Here is a 19,410-nt window from a genome sequence, read left to right as displayed (position 1 = left end):
GGTGGTAGGGTGACGAACGAGAGGGGAGGAGAAGAGTGACGGATATCGCGATGAAGGCGTCCTCCTGTCACCTCCCTTCCATCCCTGTCCTTCGGCGCACCACGCTTGCACGGCCTCTCTCTTTGGGCCACGTCCGGTTCAAGACGCTGCCAGAATTGCGCGCGAAGGGCCAGCAGGCGAAAAGAAAGAGTCGAATCCATATGAGATCTCATCTCCCGCAGCATCCTTCGAGACAGCTGCGCTGATCTTATTCGCTACTGCTGCGAGTTTAATCACATTGCTTATCATCGAACGAGATCTAAAGATGATCCTCCGACGGAATTAACGTTATCCGGGCGAAAAAAAAAAGTATATTAATTTCAATCATTCTTATTCAAGTCTCAAATTTTTCTTATTTTTCTCTGTGTGCGTAATTTATTATTTTTATATCTTTTTCCACAGAAATTTTTTAACATAATACAATTATATATACTCTTCTTAATTTTCACGTATTTAAAATTGTATTTTTAAATGTAGCCTATAATTCAGCAACGTATTGAATGCAGCAATTCTTTTGTGTCTAATAAATGAAACGCAAGAATTAATTCTCAACGATCATCTTTCCGTATTCCTAACGGGTGATATTTCGGACTTGGAAAAATCCATTCATTTCCGTTCCCGGTGGTAATATATCACGATAAGCCCCCGCGACGTCGAGCGACGTTGCGCGCATCGCCGTCAACGGTTAAAGAGAGAAATAAACGCGTCGCAATCCTGCAGTTTGGAATATTAATCGCGCTCCTCACCAATCCCGACTTTCGCCTAATGTAAAACGCCGTGGGGACGGGATGCGCTACTAACGAAGAGCGAAACGAGTTCGCGGATTTCGCCTTCCTGAGCAGCGGGAGCAGCGATGCATCGATCATCACTGTCGCCTGTTGCGCGATTGAACGGACGGACGGTCGGTCGGTCGGTCTTACCGGACGTGCGCATCGTCCATCCATCATTCAGTCGTCGTACCTGCATCAGCGGACGCATCTTCGGCGCCTCCGTGTGCGCGCGAGCATTAATACCGTTCCACGAAGAACGCGCGAGGCGATTAGCCCGATCGGTCTGCTATATTTCGGGCGCGTCGTAAATTATTTCGCGCGGCCGCATTAAATTTATCGCGGCGATGCTCGAGACCAGTTTCGAGACGAACGAGTGCCACTTAACCGACGACTCTTATTCGCAATCGCGATTCGATTGACGTGAGACCGGAATTATTCGCCATTTTTTTTTTTTTTTTTTTTTTTTTCTTCCGGTTATGTTGCGTACTATAATTTTGAAAATTGATACCAACAAATCCATAATTCAATTTCGTTATATATTTTTCATATAAGAGGGTAAAATGATATTTCTTTCTATTGCATTTGATCGATTGAGAGAAGTAATGATACCAGCAAGTCGCGAGTATTTATAAAATGTTCAATTATAGAACAAAATTTTAGAGAGATAGAGATTTTTGTTTCTTTTAAAATCATAAAAAATATAAACTGAATTTTACATTAAGTATTTTCACAAGTTGTTTTGTTTTCCAAAACGTATATATAATACGTTTAATAATGATTTATATATAACTGTTGCACTCGAAAGACGATCTAATATTAAGGATTAACAAATGTATTTTGAAGTTGTTGGCGAGATAAATAATAAATATAACGACGCGTCTCTCTCATTGTCACGCCACTGTCTTAAGAATAGCTGACAAATGCGAGGTTTGCATTGCATTTGCAATCTTGGGCTTTTAATCGCTACATTCGAAAGACCCTCGACGAAGATTAACGTTTCTGGAGAGACGAGGAGGAGGAAACGTAGATTGACAACGTCGAAAAATATCTTCTACCGGCAGGCTATCGCCGTATGTCGAGGACTCTTCGCGCATGATACACATTGTGCAAGGACTGTCACTAAAATATGAACGTTAATAACTCGTACATGCGTTTCAGCAGCGAACGACGTCCCTTGCCAAAATGCCAACTGTTTTTTTTCGCGGGACACAGCTTTTGCGTCGCCGGACCACCACTTGTCCATCACTCACCGTCAAGCCCAAATGTCTTTGCTCCGTTATATCCCCCGCTATACTCCGTTTCTCTCCCCTTCTCCGGATCACTCATCATCCCAGATTTCTACCGGGTGTACGTCTCTGCTGTGCCGCTGCGACGTTGGCGCGACGTTTAATCGCGCGCGGAAAATCCGCGTCCACGCCAGAATGAATCGATGTTGCGTGCTTGCGAAAATTGGAGTAGCGTGTATCGGGAGAGAAAACGTGTTGACAGAGTGGATTTTTATTTTAATTTGTGGAATTTCGTCGTGAGATGCTGATGAAGTGCGCATGAAGTAGACGAATAATCATTATTAATTTTCCTCATCTCTGAAAGTACAAAATTAGCTCGGTGCAGAATTTACACGTTTCACGTAGAACAGATTTCTTTCTATATGACGAATTGCATTTATCGATATAATGATAAGACGATTAAAAAAATGTCGGACTATGATGAAAACAAAAAATATCCATTTGTACGTCTATTAAATTAATAAATTAATCGTGTCGTATTAATTTTCAATCATATATTATTTTTCATCTTTATTATTAACAATAAATTGAAGAATATCGCTAAAGAATGCTTTTAATTATTCAATTGTGTTAGAATTTTTTTTTTTTTTTTTTTATTATTATTATTATTATTATTAAACTTGGGCACGTTTTTCGTCTACCCTCGCAACCCTGTTGTAACTCTTAACCAACATTTTTGCTCAAGCCGAATTATATTGATGTCATGGGTAAAATTCTATACGAGAGTGTTAGTCTCGCAGATGTCAATTAGCCATTACGGCATGATAGTTAATAGTAAATTATGAGGTATTAATGACGAGCTTATCGACGATGCGGATCAATGAGAAAGGATTGACTTTGATTTAACAATTTATGTGCGCGATGCACGTACGTGGAGTAAACTGTTATCATTCGGTAAGGGCGCGCGCGCGTGTAGCGCGCGAATGATTGCCAACGGGGTGATAAAGTCCTCACGATCGGCCTCTACGATAAATAATCACTCGATTGTGTGTGATATACCTTCACCCCCGCCGCGGTAATTTATCGCCCCGTGCGCGAAACAAACGCAGTTAAACGGGGGCTATCACCGTCGCGAATGTCTCCTCAACGTTGCTCCTTTTTCTATTATTAGAGTAGAATTTTTCCAAAATTGTGTTATATTTTTTTTGTGAAATCGGGTATAAGGAGTGACGATACAAATGTATTTCTCTCGTCGAAATATTTAGAATTATATGACATATAAATCGAGAGAATTATACTTTAATCGCACAGTGTTATAGCGTGAGCTCGCTCAACGATTATTAATCACCGGAAAACACAACAGTGAAAGCAAGGTTTTCTATCTTACCAAGATAAGATTTTCTATCGTCGCGTCTATTGTCTGAGACTTGCTTTAGTTCGTGACGAGCACCAGTCGAATCACAATGGATATCAACCGAAATCATAGGCAGGCATCCTATAGACGTCAGATTTTGTAGCGCGCTCGGTCGAGCGAAATGAAAAGCGCGAACGAAGCTCCGTGGATTGCGGCGCGTAATATTCGCGGCAGCTCGCGCGATTTTGTTACGAGAGAGACGACACGACAATTTCTCGCAGCAGAAACACCGGGCCCCAGAAATCCAAGATCTCCGAGCTCGGTATTTCGTGGCGGGGGCGGGCGGAGGTGGAGGGAACAACTTGAAAAGGTAGCTTGAAAGAGAGGAGGGTTGGAGGCGGACGCGCGAAAGAGAGAAAGAGAGAGAGAGAGAGAGAAGCCTGGGAAAGATTTCGAGTACGCGTAGAGAAGGCGACGGCAGCGGGGAAAAGCAATCGGGCGACGTGGATTCGCGGGGGTTTTCACAGCCCTTGTCGATCGCGCGAGATTGAACGAGGCGTGTCCAAGTGCCGCGATTTCGGAATATCCGTGGAAAATTGAAGGAGAGCACGTTCTATACGCGGATTCTATACTCCCGACGAACCTCGCGGCGCGTGACATTGCTCCCGCCGATCGCTTTTTAAACGGTTAACCGATAACGCCTGTACGCAAGCACATTGTGTACATTTAATGCATATTTACAAGAGAAAGAGGGATTGACTCTCCAAGTATCTACATATTAGAAATATATCGTATCCGAATATGTAATTCGAATCAAAACTTGTAAATATGGAATTAAATAAGGAATTAATATTTTTGGAAATAATTAAGCTTATTCTAAAATAAATGCTTCGATAACAAACTACTGTTCGAAATAACTCTTTTGCAATTTCGACAAACACTAATATATTCTCTTCATTTATACTATTCTAATTATAATTACGCCTTTTCATTTACATTTTTAATAGATACGATTATTAGCAATTTCTTTTGACGAGTCGAGAATTTTACATATAGATGTAGGGGATCTGATCGAGAATACATGATGACGCGAGAGTAACAGCGAAGGAACGTAGTAATGGTTCGTAGTAGAGGGAGAAATTCGACAGACTGATGGAGTGAGTGTTGACTTAGGATAACAGTCGCCTCATCAGTCAATCAGTCAGGTAGACAACGGTAGGAAGGTACTTCGTCTTCGGTTGGAGTCTGTCGTCTTGTTCTGTTCACGTCGTCCTAAAGAACACCTAAGTGAGTCACGAATCTGACCATCTGACATTCAAGGGATTCGAGATCGAGGACTAAAATGAAAAAAAAAAAAAAAAAAAAAAAAAATGTAGGACACACATCGACGAAGTCGATCGAAGAAGTCTGTTTGTGGTCCCCATATTAAGAGTACATTGATCTAATTCCTCGCATGTTTCTTGTAATACACATCTCCTATTTTAAACGATATTAACAGAGTGTATAGTTTGATGTAGGTTTATAAAGATGTAAATCTTTCTCCTTTATATTCAAATCATAAATTTTGTCATTCAATTAAACTTGCGCGGAGGAATGATGATTTTTAATTTGAATGATAGTTTCTATATTTTTTTTTTTTTTTTACTTTTTGTGTATTTAAATATGTATGTATTTGTTAATAGCGATTAAAAATATTAAAGTTCAAATATGGCAAAAGTTTTCCATTATTTTATGCATAGTATTAAACTAAAAGAGATTATAATTTGCATCGGTGAAATTTATCTGTGTAATTGATCAATTTAAATCGATTAATTGACATCAATTTTATGTATTTACCCCGATACTCTAAACATCAATATCTCATATGACGGAGATTATAATCGTGTCTTTGTTCAAACTCTCGAAACAAGAATGATATTTTTCTGGGATCGGAGCGCGACCCTTCCGATCTGAAAAATCTGGATCATCACTTGAGGAAGTCGTAAATCAACGTCTTGTATCTCTCGAATACGGATTGAGTATGAGGCTTTCGAAGCCGGTTGCTCCAGGAGGAGAAAATGTATGGGGGGAGGTGAAAGGAGGGGAGCAAAAGAGACACGGAAAGAAGGACAGAAGGCACGCGCGGAGGGTGAGTGGAAGAGAGGCGCGGAGGAAGGAGAAAACGGATTCACCCGTCAGTCACTCCTCTGGCAGACCGCGAGAGAATCACAATGCGTGGCTTCCCTCTTCTCGCCGTCCCTCTTCGTTCTTCTGTCCGCCCGTCCGTTCGTCCGTCTGTCTGTCTGCCTGTCCATCCGTTCGTCTCTTCGTCTGCCTCCTGTCACTCTCCCCGCCAGCCTTCCGACGGTTCTCTCCCGCATCAGAAATTCATCTCCTCTCCTGTCCTCCTCCGGGTTCTCCTTTTGTTCCCCCTCCCCCCACCCCACCCCTGCCGCCGCAGCCGCCGGCTTGTTATTATGTACTGTTTTATTGCCAGGACATTGCTAAAGTTCGACCCGGTTACTTGCCCCGGCAAACCACGTGGCGTCATTGCCATCGAGCGATCCGCGCCTCCCCGGGATATTCGCTAAAACAGAGGAAGAAAGAGAGAGAGAGAGAGAGAGGAGATAATCGAGCGCGAGTTAGTAATACTTATCAAAGATCCGTCTCGGCAAGAGAGGCATCCAGACAACTCTTCGCTCGGTTGTTCCGAAAGTGAAAGAGACGAGAGATTAACTTCGTACCCCGCTAAAGATCTTTTCTTACATACGCAGCTCTATATTCTAACGCGATGGTTATGTAATTACCGGTATCCATCGACCAGGCCTGTCTAACAATGAGGAACACGGAGTAAAGAGGCAACGGATGTTTGTACGTACATAATAATTCTCACAAACGTCAAACATATTGCATCGGTAAACGTAAAATAATTCTCGGGGGAAAACTTCCTTTTCATATGTCATAATCTTTGTCTAACAATAAGAGAGATCGATATTGTGAAACGATACATTAGATTAGTTATTCTCCATTCATCTTAATAACAGTGCTTTTAATTACGTTTGATTGTGTGCGCGCCGAGCTATGTAAGCCATATTTATAAGATAAACGAATACTCGGCTATCTTTTGCCGCTTTTAAAATTGCCGCTCCGCGTATCGCGTCTCTAACAAACAATTAAGCTGACACCTCGCGTTATAAATTTTCTTAATAGGTGAATATTCGGCGTAGATGCTAATTACAAGCAAACCTAACTGATTTAACGCGTTGATTGCGCGTAAATCACTAAAGTACACAAGCTGACGCAAGCGTGGATGCTTATGCATGTTAAAATTTACGCTTTACTCACCGCAATTTATGAACATGCACTAAAGGGTTCTTGTCTTAACACCTTATTTTTCGTTCTGCCATTTGTAAGGCTTACCGCGTTTCATCTTGGCGACTCATCTTCCGCCTTCGTACGTCTAAGAATGACAAATCGTTTTCTGGAAGAATAATCTTAAAAGAATATATTCGTTCAAAAATGAGCGAAAAGTAATTAGTTTTACATTCTCAGTTTTACAGGATGTATTACACATTGCATATTTTAAAAACCTTACGTAAAGAATAAGTACTTTAAGATTATAATAAGAATCTAATGATATAAAAATAAAGATTAACAATTATTTCTATTAATTTTTACTCTGTATACTTTATATATTATTAAATTTATAGTCAAGTAGATTAAACAGATCATTTCATTTAAAAAAAAAAAAAAAAAAAAAAAAAAAAAAAAAAAAAAAAAAACACTTACCATTTTTTTAATCATTTATGTATACCATTATATCAGTGTGATCTGAATTTCTTAATGCAATTATAATGGTTATTATAACTTGTAATTATTGAAATTTGCTTATATTTATTCCGAAAGATCATTAATTTTTCTCAATTAATTTATAATATAAATTTAGATAAATAAAATTATCCTGGTTTTCTTTCACAAGATACTCTCTCGAAACTTGGCGAGTACATAAAGGATCGGGATTAACAGCAATTAGCAGCGACCACACATAGAATATGCGAGCGTGACTGGTTCGGTTGTTCAATCTTACATTATAGTTCACAGAATAGTTAATACCATCAGTTAGCCATTGGTAAATTACCAACATGTGTATGCAGGTGCTTGCTATCTATATCCGAAACTCGTACACAGGTTCGTCGTGAACTATAAGAAGGGAGAGAGAGGGAGGGAAAACGGAAAAAAATATTAGGCAGAGACTGTAACGGGCTAGAGAAAGCGGATGCTTTGCCGATAAGACTAATTATTGTTGTGGAGCAAGTTAGGCGAGTATTGGCGCAGAACCATCGCGAAGATAGCACGCGGCCACACTAATACACCGCGCTTCTTTCTAACGTGCAGCGGGTGAGTCAAGGACAGCGGGAGCGGGAACAGATATCGGCCGGTAGCATCTCGCCGAGTGTCAAGACTCGGACCGCTTTTAAGTCCAGTACGCTACGCTCCTCGTTCCCGGCGTATCTTACAGGCGGCTACCGGTCCAGGATATGCAATCCGGTGCGGTCCTTGTTAGCGGCCTGCCAATAGGTCCGCACGAACTCGGCTCGTGCGAGCGTTCTACCGAGCTCGACGTCCCTATCCTACGATCGATCTTGATCACCACTGGAATACTTTCAAACCGCGGCAACCCCCGATGACCTTTGTCATTACGGTAGCATCATGTACTATTAAAAGAATATTAACGATACTTATTATCATTAATAATGATATCGATAATAATAATTTTGTTGATCTTCCGTGACTTTAGAATACAAGAAACTGTCTCGATATCGCTCTTACGATTGAACGTTGGTAAAAGATAGATTGATCGTAAGTAAAAAGTTTTGGCTTTCAAATGAATGCTTATAATTCATGATTTCTATGGTGTAACTATCGTGCATTCGTGAAGACGGCTTCGTCTCTCTCTCTCTCTCTCTCTCTCCCTGTGTCAGGACACCGTGTTACTTCCGGAAACTAAGCAGCGCTCGTTGAAATCTCCGACTGGAGACGAAGGTGGCGCAATGCTACGATCACGATTGAAATTTCGCGACGCTACTTCGGAGCGAGTTCTTTCGCGAATGAGCAGAGACAAGCGGCGCGCAAATGGAGAAGGAAAGATAGAAAACGAATGATGCGCTGGACCCTAGGATTCTGCGACAAGCGAAAAGGATGCAAGAGTTAAAGATGGACTATATTTGTAGCGGGCGGGGCTGCCTGCCGGTGGTCCGCCCGCTCGGTTCCTCGACTTCTCGCATTCTCGTCTTCGATACGCGACTGGATCGGAGCGATCCTCGAAGGTCCTCCTTTTATCTCCTCTCGTCGTCGCCCCGTCGTTCTCTCCTCTCTGTGCGCGTAACCGTCCTACGGCTGGTCTGGCCGACCGGATCGGCCAGCCACTCGCTTCCATCGAATGGTCCGCGCCAGGGTCCCGGAGAATCGTTTCGAGAGACAATGGACAATGGGGACATAAATCTGCGTAATTAGTTGCTGATGCTCCCGCGGATCAATGTGCGATCTCCTTTCTCTCCCTCTTCCGTAGCCTGTCCGCGAACAAACGATCGTTTGGTTGGTCACTCGGCAAAGTAGGACGGTGCTCCTGGTTGTCCCCACCTTCTCTACAAAGGGAGATACGCTGACCATTTTCTACCTCTCGCCCTGTTCGCGTTTGCCTTGGCGATTGCTCGCGATCGAGGATGCGGCACACTCCCTTCTTCAAAGAGGATATACCGGGAGCAAGATGGCGACCGGTAGAGTTCCGCGTTGTTATTCACATCCGGGTTTGTCAAATGTATTCTCATCTTATTTTTTTCTTACTCGTTAGTAAGCTGTACGACAGCAATTTAACCAAAACTTTTAACGTATGCATATTTAAGTCATGTCGATAGAATATTTAAATTGATTAGACGTTATGAACAGGACGTAAAAAATTTTTGAAAAAATTTACACACATTACGTAACACAACTTCTCTTAGAATATCTATTGACTTACATCTGTTGACTTGATCTTAGGTCGAGCTATTTTCTCTGACGCAACGATGACATCGCCCTTCATTACCAAGAGTTCGAATGGAAACGATTTGATTAAAACTCATAATGCAGATGATGGAACTCCTTGTCCCACCACACAATACCTCGTCGTCGTCGTCGTCGACGACGACGTATCCGACGTAGCTCGCATTTTCTCTTTCTTCCTCTTCCTCCTGATCGTCGTATTCGTCGTCGTCGTCGTCGTCGACCCTGCCGTCGCGAAAGGCTGATAAATGAACCGATAGTGCCATTGTGTTACTCGCCATCTAAACCTTTATATCACTCCTAGGTACTTAGCTTCGTCATTTCTCAGTATCTCCACTCTTGGGTCGTACGTTCTTCTCTGCTATTCTATCAAGATACGGCGGATGACAGAAGGATTTCATTCGCGTCCTACATCAACGATATACACAAAGACAAGAAGACGATGCTAGGTGTGTCGTCAATTGATAGCTATCGCGTTTTATTTATTTATTTATTTTTTTTTCATTTATTGATTGTACGTAAAAAGAATATATTTTGAAGTACAGGTTTCTTTTGCTTCTTTATAATATAGTCATAATTTAATTTTTATACTAACGTCTATATCTTTTTAAGCGTAACAAAAAAATTCACCGCTGGATCAACGAGATAATATTCGTTTCCCAAGTTGCGGTGCGATAAATTTAATTTTTTTTTTATATATAAATAGCAATATACACACACAGACACAAAATATATATCGATACTTCTTCCTATATGGATATTTAACAGAAGCGTATATAGCATGCCATTATTTTTTTAATATGTGGCATGTTTCGATGGGATATTTTTTTTTTTTTTTAATTACTTTTGCGCATATATAAACGTGCATAATTCATAACAACGACTAATTTATTTGTTCCACGATTCGTTCCAGGGGAGGACGGCGTCGAAGGCTCTGCGCCCGGTACGGACCTCCAAGGCGAGGAGGGCGATTGCGTCGATGAGGATGGCCCTATTAGTCCCAGCGAAAGAGGCTGTGCGCCCGTTGCGAAGGAGGACGAAGATGCCGATGGAACGGATGAGGAGGAGGACGAGGAGGCATCGCCACCTACGCCACCACCTTCCGCCACCTCGAGATTAAACCCAACTATCTTGAGAGACACAGGACCTCCGGACAGGTAAACTTTCGCAATATACATACATATGTATATCCGTATAATAATTGTTTTTTTAATAATAATAATAATAAAAATTGTTTTTACGACTGCTAGGAGAAGCAAAAAAAATTAAAAAAGTATTTAATTACTATTGTAATTATTTAGTATTACTTCAAAAAAGACTATTTAGACAAAAAAAGAAGTATATAAAAGCTGATATATAATTATTATATAAGTATAAAAATTATTTCTGTGTTAAGAAAACTCATTTACTCATTTACTATACAATGAAAATTAAAAATATTATTTTCATAAAAATTTAATAAAAAGTATTATACTGACAATGTAGAAACTTTTATTGGATCAGTATTAATTTATCTATCAAGTTTTTTTTAGTTTTATATATTCATTAATAGAGTATTTTTATATATATATGTGTATATTTCCGCACATATATGTATATGTGTGTGTTACTTTTCCGAAGAATGTAGAAAGACGGTCAACATGAAATATTTTTGTGATTCGTAGCAGTGAAGAAGCATTGTATCGGCGTGCGCGAATCAGCTGTGACTGTGACTATTCGCGTGAATGATTTCTCGGTACGAATCACGTCATAAAAACGACACGTAAGCAGGCACAATATCAAGACATGTCTAAATTTTGATCAACATTGTTTGCCGGGGACTCACTAGCCGAGGGAGCACTAGCCAATGCTTTTTTGCGGAGCAAGAAGAAGCTTCTTACAATAAAGCGTTTAAATGATCGCGAGTCGCGCCGATGCGACGTCGCGAGCCTTTGATGTTCGCCGTTGTCGGGCGCCCCTCATATGTACATACACGGCTCGTTGTTGTTTTAAGAGCAACAAATCGTCACGGGCCTCTCCCGTAAATGCGTGTATGCGCGAGGTAAGCGTCGGCGGCAGGGTTAAGCGGGACGAGGCCCGGATAGGGATAAATAAGTCGGTGTCAGAGTTGATATCGGTAGCTGTGCCGCGCGCAACGTCACAAGGCTAATAGAGATAGGCACGTGTTACATATCTTCCCACACCGACGACCCCACTAGCAGCGCAACCTCCTAACCAGGGGCGGCGGTGGCGCTCCCGCCTCCCTACACCCGCGTTGTGCCGCCCTGTCCCGCCAGCCCCCAAAAACTTCCCCTGCATGCGTGGCAGCGGTCCCCTTTCATCTCGCGGTACGCATTCGGCATTCAGTCAGGAACAGTCAGTTACGAGCGAGCCGTCGACAGGCCTGGAACGTCGTTACAGGCGCGCCGCGCATCGAAAACCGAGAGCTTGCCATTATAATAGCATCGCGCTGGCCCTAATCGTTCCCGCGCCACGTGCTCCCTTTTGATAGTAGTAGTTGTACCTCGGACGCCGTTGATGACGTTGCGACAGGTATCGATCGCTTTTACATACGGCTTCGACTAAACCCTCGCGGTTTTTGTCGCGAGCCGGATGACTAACGTTTATCGTCTCGGAGCGTATAATTAATCGTAATTTGTCGTACGACAAAAGTCCGTTATATCTCGCGAGCATCGTGTCTCACAGGCGAAGAAACACTCGTAGCCGATGTGAATGCGCGCGCTTTTTTCTGTTTTGTTTTACATAAAGGCAACAAATAATTTATTGTAAAATGTATTTTCGATGTCGATAACGCGCGCTAATAGTCTCTCATATCTTGTTTATGTCCGTCGCGCGTAAATTCATGTGTTGTGTGTATATATATTAGCAACGACAGACGTTCTGAAGCGTGAATTATCCATCGCTGTTACCGTCATGCAACACGCTAACGTCTCTAGGCTTTATCTATCACGCGAGCCTTTTTTCCGCTTACTTTTATCGATGATTCCGGGTATCCGTCGTTTGCATCGTACAGTGCGGTAAAAGCTATTTACGTAGTAATTCCCATGTGGCGGACGGTTATGAAATATTAACAGCGTTATCTACATTATACCGATGCTCGTGGATCGGTTACAAGAAAATTATCGCACGATTATCATGATTAACGACCGGTGTTCGATTGCGAATTTTACTAAATGCTTTGCAAAGCTGTGATAAGATTTGTTTTATTCATCATATAGCCTCTTGGAATTCTGGAAAGATCTCGAAGAAGGGACGCGCGTCCGTACTCTAAAATTATAGCACTCGGTATCATTTGCAATTTCAGGGAGCCAATGAGTCCGCGCTGTCCCTCGAGAGATTCTCGGGAATCGTCCGGTCCAGCGACCGGAAGTCCCCCACCACCTGCTACCAGGAACAGCGCGAGTCCAGTCAGTCCAAGTAGTATCGTGCCTCTACCCCTTGGAACTCATCCCCTGCTACCACCCCATTCTGCAGCAGTCATGGCAGCGTATCTGCAACAGACTCATCAGCGCCTCCTTCTCGGTCACTCGCCTTTATCGCGCGGTTCGGTGTCACCTCTGGTTTCCTCGTCGTGTTCGCCACCAGCTGCTACCCCCGGTCTCCTGGTATCGCCTACCAGCGTTGGGGAGATCTCGCCGTCAGCGACACCCCTGCCAGCTGTATTGGACTTTAGCACGAGGAAAGCGTCCTTGATCGAGGAGGATGAGGAAGAACAAATATTAAATCTCAGCAAACCGCCTACGCCGTCTTCATCGACAGAGACGAACAATGGTCCGTTGGATCTTTCAGTATCCAGCAGAAAACGACTCGACACGGAAAATTTGTCGCCTCCACCACCGCGCAAGTCATCAAGATTGGCCTCATCGGCGAGTTCCACGAGCCATCAAGAAACGGCGCCGGGAGCCGCACCATCTGGCTTTGGTCGACCACCCATAGTATCCCCTTGGACATCTCCGGTGGTGGCCTCACATTTCCCGTACTTCGCTGCAGCGGTAGCAGCAGTTACTAGTCAGCAGCAGCTTTCGCCGAAAAGCACTAGCGGTGTAGTGGATCATCATCAACTTTGGAATGGGAAGATGAAGCCACCAACAGCGCTGGAAAAACCGTATCAACCTAGCGAAGCTACGAAGGCGCTTGAAAAAATGAGCGAGTTGAGTAAACTTGGCGGCGAGGACCTCTTCAGATCATCTTCCGGAAGCGGTGCTGCCGTAACGGGTGCCAGCGCGCCGGCCACAACGTCCAGCAGTCGTCACAGCGCCTGGCAGTCTCACTGGTTGAACAAAGGAGCCGATCAAGCCAAGGACGTTCTAAAATGCGTATGGTGCAAACAGAGTTTTCCAACTCTGGCAGCTATGACGACGCACATGAAGGAAGCGAAGCACTGCGGTGTTAATATGCCTGTACCACCTCCGGCGCCAGGAATTCACTCGCAGCAGACGAGCATGCCAACTATACCGCCGCCTCAGCAACCACATCAACCGCAAACTTCCAGCAGTAATACTGGTAGCAATAACTCGGCTACACCCAGCAGCAAGCAAAGTCCATCCGATTTGAACCTTTTAATCAAAGAAACAATGCCACTGCCGCGGAAGCTCGTGCGAGGCCAGGACGTCTGGTTAGGCAAAGGTGCCGAGCAAACACGGCAGATTCTCAAATGCATGTGGTGCGGGCAGAGCTTCCGTTCGCTGGCCGAAATGACCTCGCATATGCAACAAACGCAGCATTACACAAACATTATTTCTCAGGAGCAAATAATATCCTGGAAATCGTCCGATGAGAGCAAGGGCGCCAACACTACTGGTAGTGCTGGGGCTGGCGGGAATGCCGGTGCAGGAAGCAACGCAGGAGTACAACCGGGTGGTGGATCCGGGCCTCATAGCGGAAACAACGGCGGTCCCGGTGCTGGCGCGACAAGTAGTCACGTTAGTGCCGTGTTAACTTGCAAAGTTTGCGATCAAGCATTTAGTTCTCTGAAGGAGTTGAGTAACCACATGGTGAAGAATTCGCATTACAAAGAACACATAATGCGCTCGATTACTGAGAGCGGGGGACGTCGGCGACAAACGCGAGAAAAGCGAAAAAAGTCACTACCCGTGAGGAAACTGCTGGAACTTGAACGCGCGCAGAATGAATTTAAGAACGGCGATGCTGCCGCCAATCTGACACACAGTCTCGGCAAGCAAGCCAGTAGAATTACGTGCGAGAAATGCGGAGAGAAGATCGAAACTCCGCTCTTTGTAGAGCATATACGTCAATGCATTGGCGCAGGCACGGTAGGCGTCAATCAGCGAAACTTCTTGAAGAACGCGCTCATGTCTAATCATTTACCTGCAACGCTGCCGCCAACCGAGAGTGGACGTAAGAGCGTCAATGAGGAAACATCTTCGATATCATCGAGGCATCACCGATCTCCATCTTCTGCCAGCGACGCAACCACGCCTGGGAAAGATGCTCCTACACCGAATGCCAATGAAAGCACCGCTCCAATAGGTACCTCGCCATCGGTTTTGAACGCGATAGAGAAGCTCATCGAAAAGAGTTTCGATTCTCGCGTGAGGCACGGTACATCCGGTATGCATCACGCTCAACCCGGCGCACCTATGGGCACAAGTATTCTCAAGCGTTTGGGCATCGACGAGAGCGTGGATTACACGAAACCTCTGGTGGATCCACAAACAATGAATTTACTCCGAAGTTATCAGCAGCAGCAGCATCAGCAACAACATTACAACGCGAATGCTGCAGCCAGAAGAGAGCGAAGCGGTAGCGAGTCTAGTTCAATATCCGAGCGAGGAAGCGGCAGAACGGATACCATGACACCAGAAAGACGCATGGATCTATCTACCACGAGTCACGAAAGACACTCGAGTTCTCTGTCTCATCATCATCGTATTACTCCAGAGAAACAGACTGCGCCGTTACCTAGTCGCCATCATCAAATTACAGAAGAATCCGGAGATGAAGAATCGTCTACCGTGGTGGTAAAGAAAGAGCCGAGGGATGAAGAGGCAGAGGAACGAGGCGCGAACGAGGAAGAACAACAGCAATCGCAATCGACAAGGGAAGTATTTGTGAAAAAGGAGATAGTGGACGACTGCAGAGACGAGGAGGATCAGAGTTCCTACAATCACCGACGAAGTAGCCTCCACGAAACACCGGAGGACGGACGAGAGGTTCTGTCACCTCGCATGAATCCACCTACGCCTCGACCGACCAACCAGGTGGAACAGATTGCGCGTAGTCCCTGTAGAAACAGCACGAGTAGTCCTACCAGCAGCGATCGATCGGTCACGCCACGGGGTACGCCTGACACTAAAGCGTCGAGTAGTCTTGGAGCGCTTTCCTCCATGTTCGACAGTTTGTCCGGTGGTAACAGCGGAGGCGGTGGAAGCAACGTCGATTCGCAAGGACGCAAAACGAGCAGCCATCCTCTCGCAGCGTTGCAGAAATTGTGTGATAAGACGGAAACGCGAGGTCCAAGCGCCAGCGGCGCTTCAAGATCCGGCAGTAGTTCTGGAGGAAGTACCATCGGACCTGGGAGCGGTAGCACGGTAGGAGTGACCGGTCCGGGTCCCGGACCAACGCCGGGTGCCATTTTGGCATTCAGCTGGGCCTGCAACGATGCGGTAGTTACGGCAGATTCGATAATGAAATGCGCATTCTGCGATACGCCTTTCATTTCGAAGGGCGCGTACAGGCATCATCTCTCCAAGATGCACTTTGTCAAGGACGGCGTCATCCCGGATCCATTGACTATCGGCAGGTCGGCCGCAGCGGCTGCGGCCGCCGCGGCAGTCGCCCAGGGCACTTCCGGTGGGCCGAGTCGCAACTCCTCGTCGCCGCCGACGTCGCAGCGCAACAAGTCGCCGCCGCTTCCGCAAGCAAACGGTAGCCCGTCGCAGTCAGCGGCCTCTCCCCTCGAGGAGAGCCCGCACTCCAAATTTCTCAAGTATACGGAGCTGGCAAAACAATTGTCCAGTAAGTACGTATAGTCCGAGCCCCGTAAGTAGCGGTGCCACTTGTACATAACTTGTATCTATATTGTAACGACTGTAACTAGCGATGGTTGAAAATTTTCATCCCCTTGCCCCCTTTACCCCTCTTTTCCCGCGAACAACCGCCGCGCCGAACGACGTCATTGCGCATCCGACGTTTTCGGGTTTATGCTTAAAGAGGCTGTGTCGTGGCTATACCGGTAAACGGAAAAGAAATCGTACGAGAGAGATTGTACACAAACGATGGTAAATGTATAAGATAATGTCCGTAATTATTATTTCTCTCTCTCTCTCTCTCTCTCTCTCTCTCTCTCTCTCTCTCTCTCTCTCTCTCTGCATTTGAGATAAAAGGCATTCTATTCGCGTATATTGTCGTTCATGAGATTAATCGTATTATAATAGTTGCATCTTCATCACCAATTGTCTTGCGATTGCTTGACAGTAAATACATATTCTATATTAAAAAAAAAACAGAAATTATGAAATCAGCATAAATTCATAGATTTTAGATTTTGTGTATTTATCAATACACGAGACATTAATTAATACAAGAGCGTTAACATTTCATTTTGGAATAATGTGGAGAAAGTCGACACAATTGGTGACAAGAGATAACTTACATAGATTTCTTACTTTTTTTTTTTTTAGATTCTTTTTCAAATTGTTTTGTGAAACTAATAATAATTAGATTTTTATCTAATATATCTAGAAACACAAAAAAAATTGAGGAAAAACAATATTGAATGAAAAGAATCGAATTTAAAATATTATTCCTAATTATTTCTTCGTTTCGCATAGACACATAGGAAGGAAGGCGGCGTAGTTCTGGAATGTGAGAGATCCTCTTTTTAAAAATCAAGCCTCGCCACCGCGCTCTTTTAGCCTAAATGTGGATATCTACGTCGAAAAAACTTTGCCGATATCATTATAATGAGAAATTTTGTCGAGTCACAGAATAAACGCAAACACGTGACGCAATATGATGCAACGCGACTCCGTTTCCGTTTTTTGGCGATCGTCTTTTAATCTGTCATCGAGGACACGTCTTATCATTCCCGGGTTGTTGACGACACGATTAGCGTGCGCCATGTAAGACCCTTCGAAAGTTAAAAATCTCTACATTGGAGAGAGAGAGAGAGAGAAAGAGAGAGAGAGAGAGAGGTTTCAAATTCCATTTTATACGCATCTCTCTTATTATTTCTTTTATACTGATCCCTCTCTTCTCTTTTACTACATTTTTAATAATTATGAGAAGATTATGTTCTAGAGTAGACGCGCGCGCAATCATTTAGAACATTTCCATCTCGTTGTAGATCGCGTACAACGCGTGGGAAAGGATTTTTCGCTTTAGAATATTTCCTCAATCGCGATCGCTATGGGAATAAGAGTCCAAGAACGCGCGCGTGCAACTTTGTACAATTGACATTTCGTATCGTCGAGACACTTTTCCTAAGCACATTTCGCCTTCCGTTTACTTCGTATCACTTTTCTTCCATCGGTATGAGAAAATTAACAAATTGTACCAGTGACCCTTATTTTTCTTTGTGTCCAAGAAACGTGAGAGGGTGTGACGATGATGTGGGTGTTGAACGAGCGTTAATTAAATTGTGATGCCACCATATCTCGCGGCACTGCTGAGTCACGGGGCTCGGCACGCGGCCAAGTTTGTGATTTTATAAATACTTAAGGACGTTTACGACGTGAGATGAGGAAGATTGCGTGAGATAAAGAGAACTGCAAAAAATCGGTTAGATTAAAGAAAGATAGATAGATGGAGAGGGAGAGAGAGATAGAGATAGAGAAAGAGACGGAGAAGGAGACGGCGGCGAGAAGGAAAGAAAGCTTATCTATCACCTGTCGTAAGATCGTCAGCATGTATACCTCTAGATTGTAAGATCGTAGTTTAGTAGAGCATAGGCTAGGCTAGGGCTCTCGACCCTGTATAGGAATCTCTTTGTTGATACTTATTACTACGAAAAATCGAAGTGAGTTTTGCTCGCGGGAACGGACGAGAACCGCCTCGGAGGACGTTACGACTGCTGCCAATAGTAGGTATAGATATACCTTGGAACGGGTGTGAGAGAAAGCGACAAGAGCCGAAGGGTGCAGAGATACGGTGCAATAGCGAGACTCGAATAAGTTAATTGAATAAATACACGCGAGAGGGATGCGTGCGTGAAAGAATAGAGAGAGAGAGAGAGAGAGAGAGTGAGATAGAAAGAAAGAGAATGCGTGTGAGAGAGCATGATGCGTCGTCGAAGAACGCAAATTTTCTCGACGTATAACGTACATATAGACCATTGTAAATTTTCTTTGTTCAAATAATATTTATTGCGACGAGAACGAGCCAGCGTGTCATTTTACGTGTAAAATATTGTCATTATTATCACTCGAATTATCGCGAATACTGTGTATATTGATTATAATTATAATTATTATATATTACAGTGATATACATATATGCGTGTGGCGTAACAAATGCGGAGCATAGGGCGCAAGTGGAATCGGATGAGAATATGAATGTTACCTGGATGACTGGAGAATAAGAGGAAAAAAAAAAAAAAGAAAAGCGCGTGAGAGAGATAAAAAATGAAATAGGATGACAGTTTGCGGGGAGAGGAAAGAATGCTTCCGAGAGAGATTGAGACAGAAGAAACAGACGGGAAGAAAGATAGAGCAGCTGCGTTGCGGCCCTCAACAACGCGAAGGCCGGAAAAGAATGGAACATACTTGTATACGTATTTCTTGTAAACTCTAATTCTTCCATCGCGGACTTTAAAAAAAAGTATTTATCGACATAATAATAATATTAATATTATTATTGTAATTATATACGACTGCTGAGAGTGTGATGAACGTAAGACGAGATACCATTACGTGGCTGCGACTAACACGTTACACGCATCCGCGCGCGCGCGCACACACGCACACACACACACATACACAATACATGCTCACACTGTCGCAGTGACACTCGAGAAAAGAAACAGCCAGCCGTGCGAATG

The 19,410-nt window shown here is 43.9% G+C and overlaps 1 protein-coding gene across 6 annotated transcripts in view; it reads left to right on the top strand.

Annotated features, from left to right (window-relative positions):
- The window catches only part of Tio (zinc finger domain-containing protein tiptop), a 147,175-nt gene extending 128,790 nt beyond the window's left edge, over window positions 1-18,385 (top strand). For all 6 annotated transcript variants that reach the window (XM_070315770.1, XM_070315767.1, XM_070315766.1 and 3 more), the window contains 2 exons: window positions 10,324-10,567; window positions 12,715-18,385. In XM_070315770.1, coding sequence (XP_070171871.1) covers window positions 10,324-10,567; window positions 12,715-16,402 — 3,932 coding nt within the window. In that variant the 3' untranslated portion in view covers window positions 16,403-18,385. The remainder of the gene's footprint in view (window positions 1-10,323; window positions 10,568-12,714) is intronic.
- The last annotated feature ends 1,025 nt before the right edge of the window (window positions 18,386-19,410 follow it).

Source organism: Polyergus mexicanus, unplaced genomic scaffold, assembly GCF_030449975.1.
Source record: "Polyergus mexicanus isolate NDT 795.1 unplaced genomic scaffold, iyPolMexi1.0 SCAF_2, whole genome shotgun sequence".
Lineage (NCBI taxonomy): Eukaryota > Metazoa > Arthropoda > Insecta > Hymenoptera > Formicidae > Polyergus > Polyergus mexicanus.
Note: the sequence above shows the minus strand (reverse complement) of the source record. Positions and strands in the feature narration are given on the sequence as shown.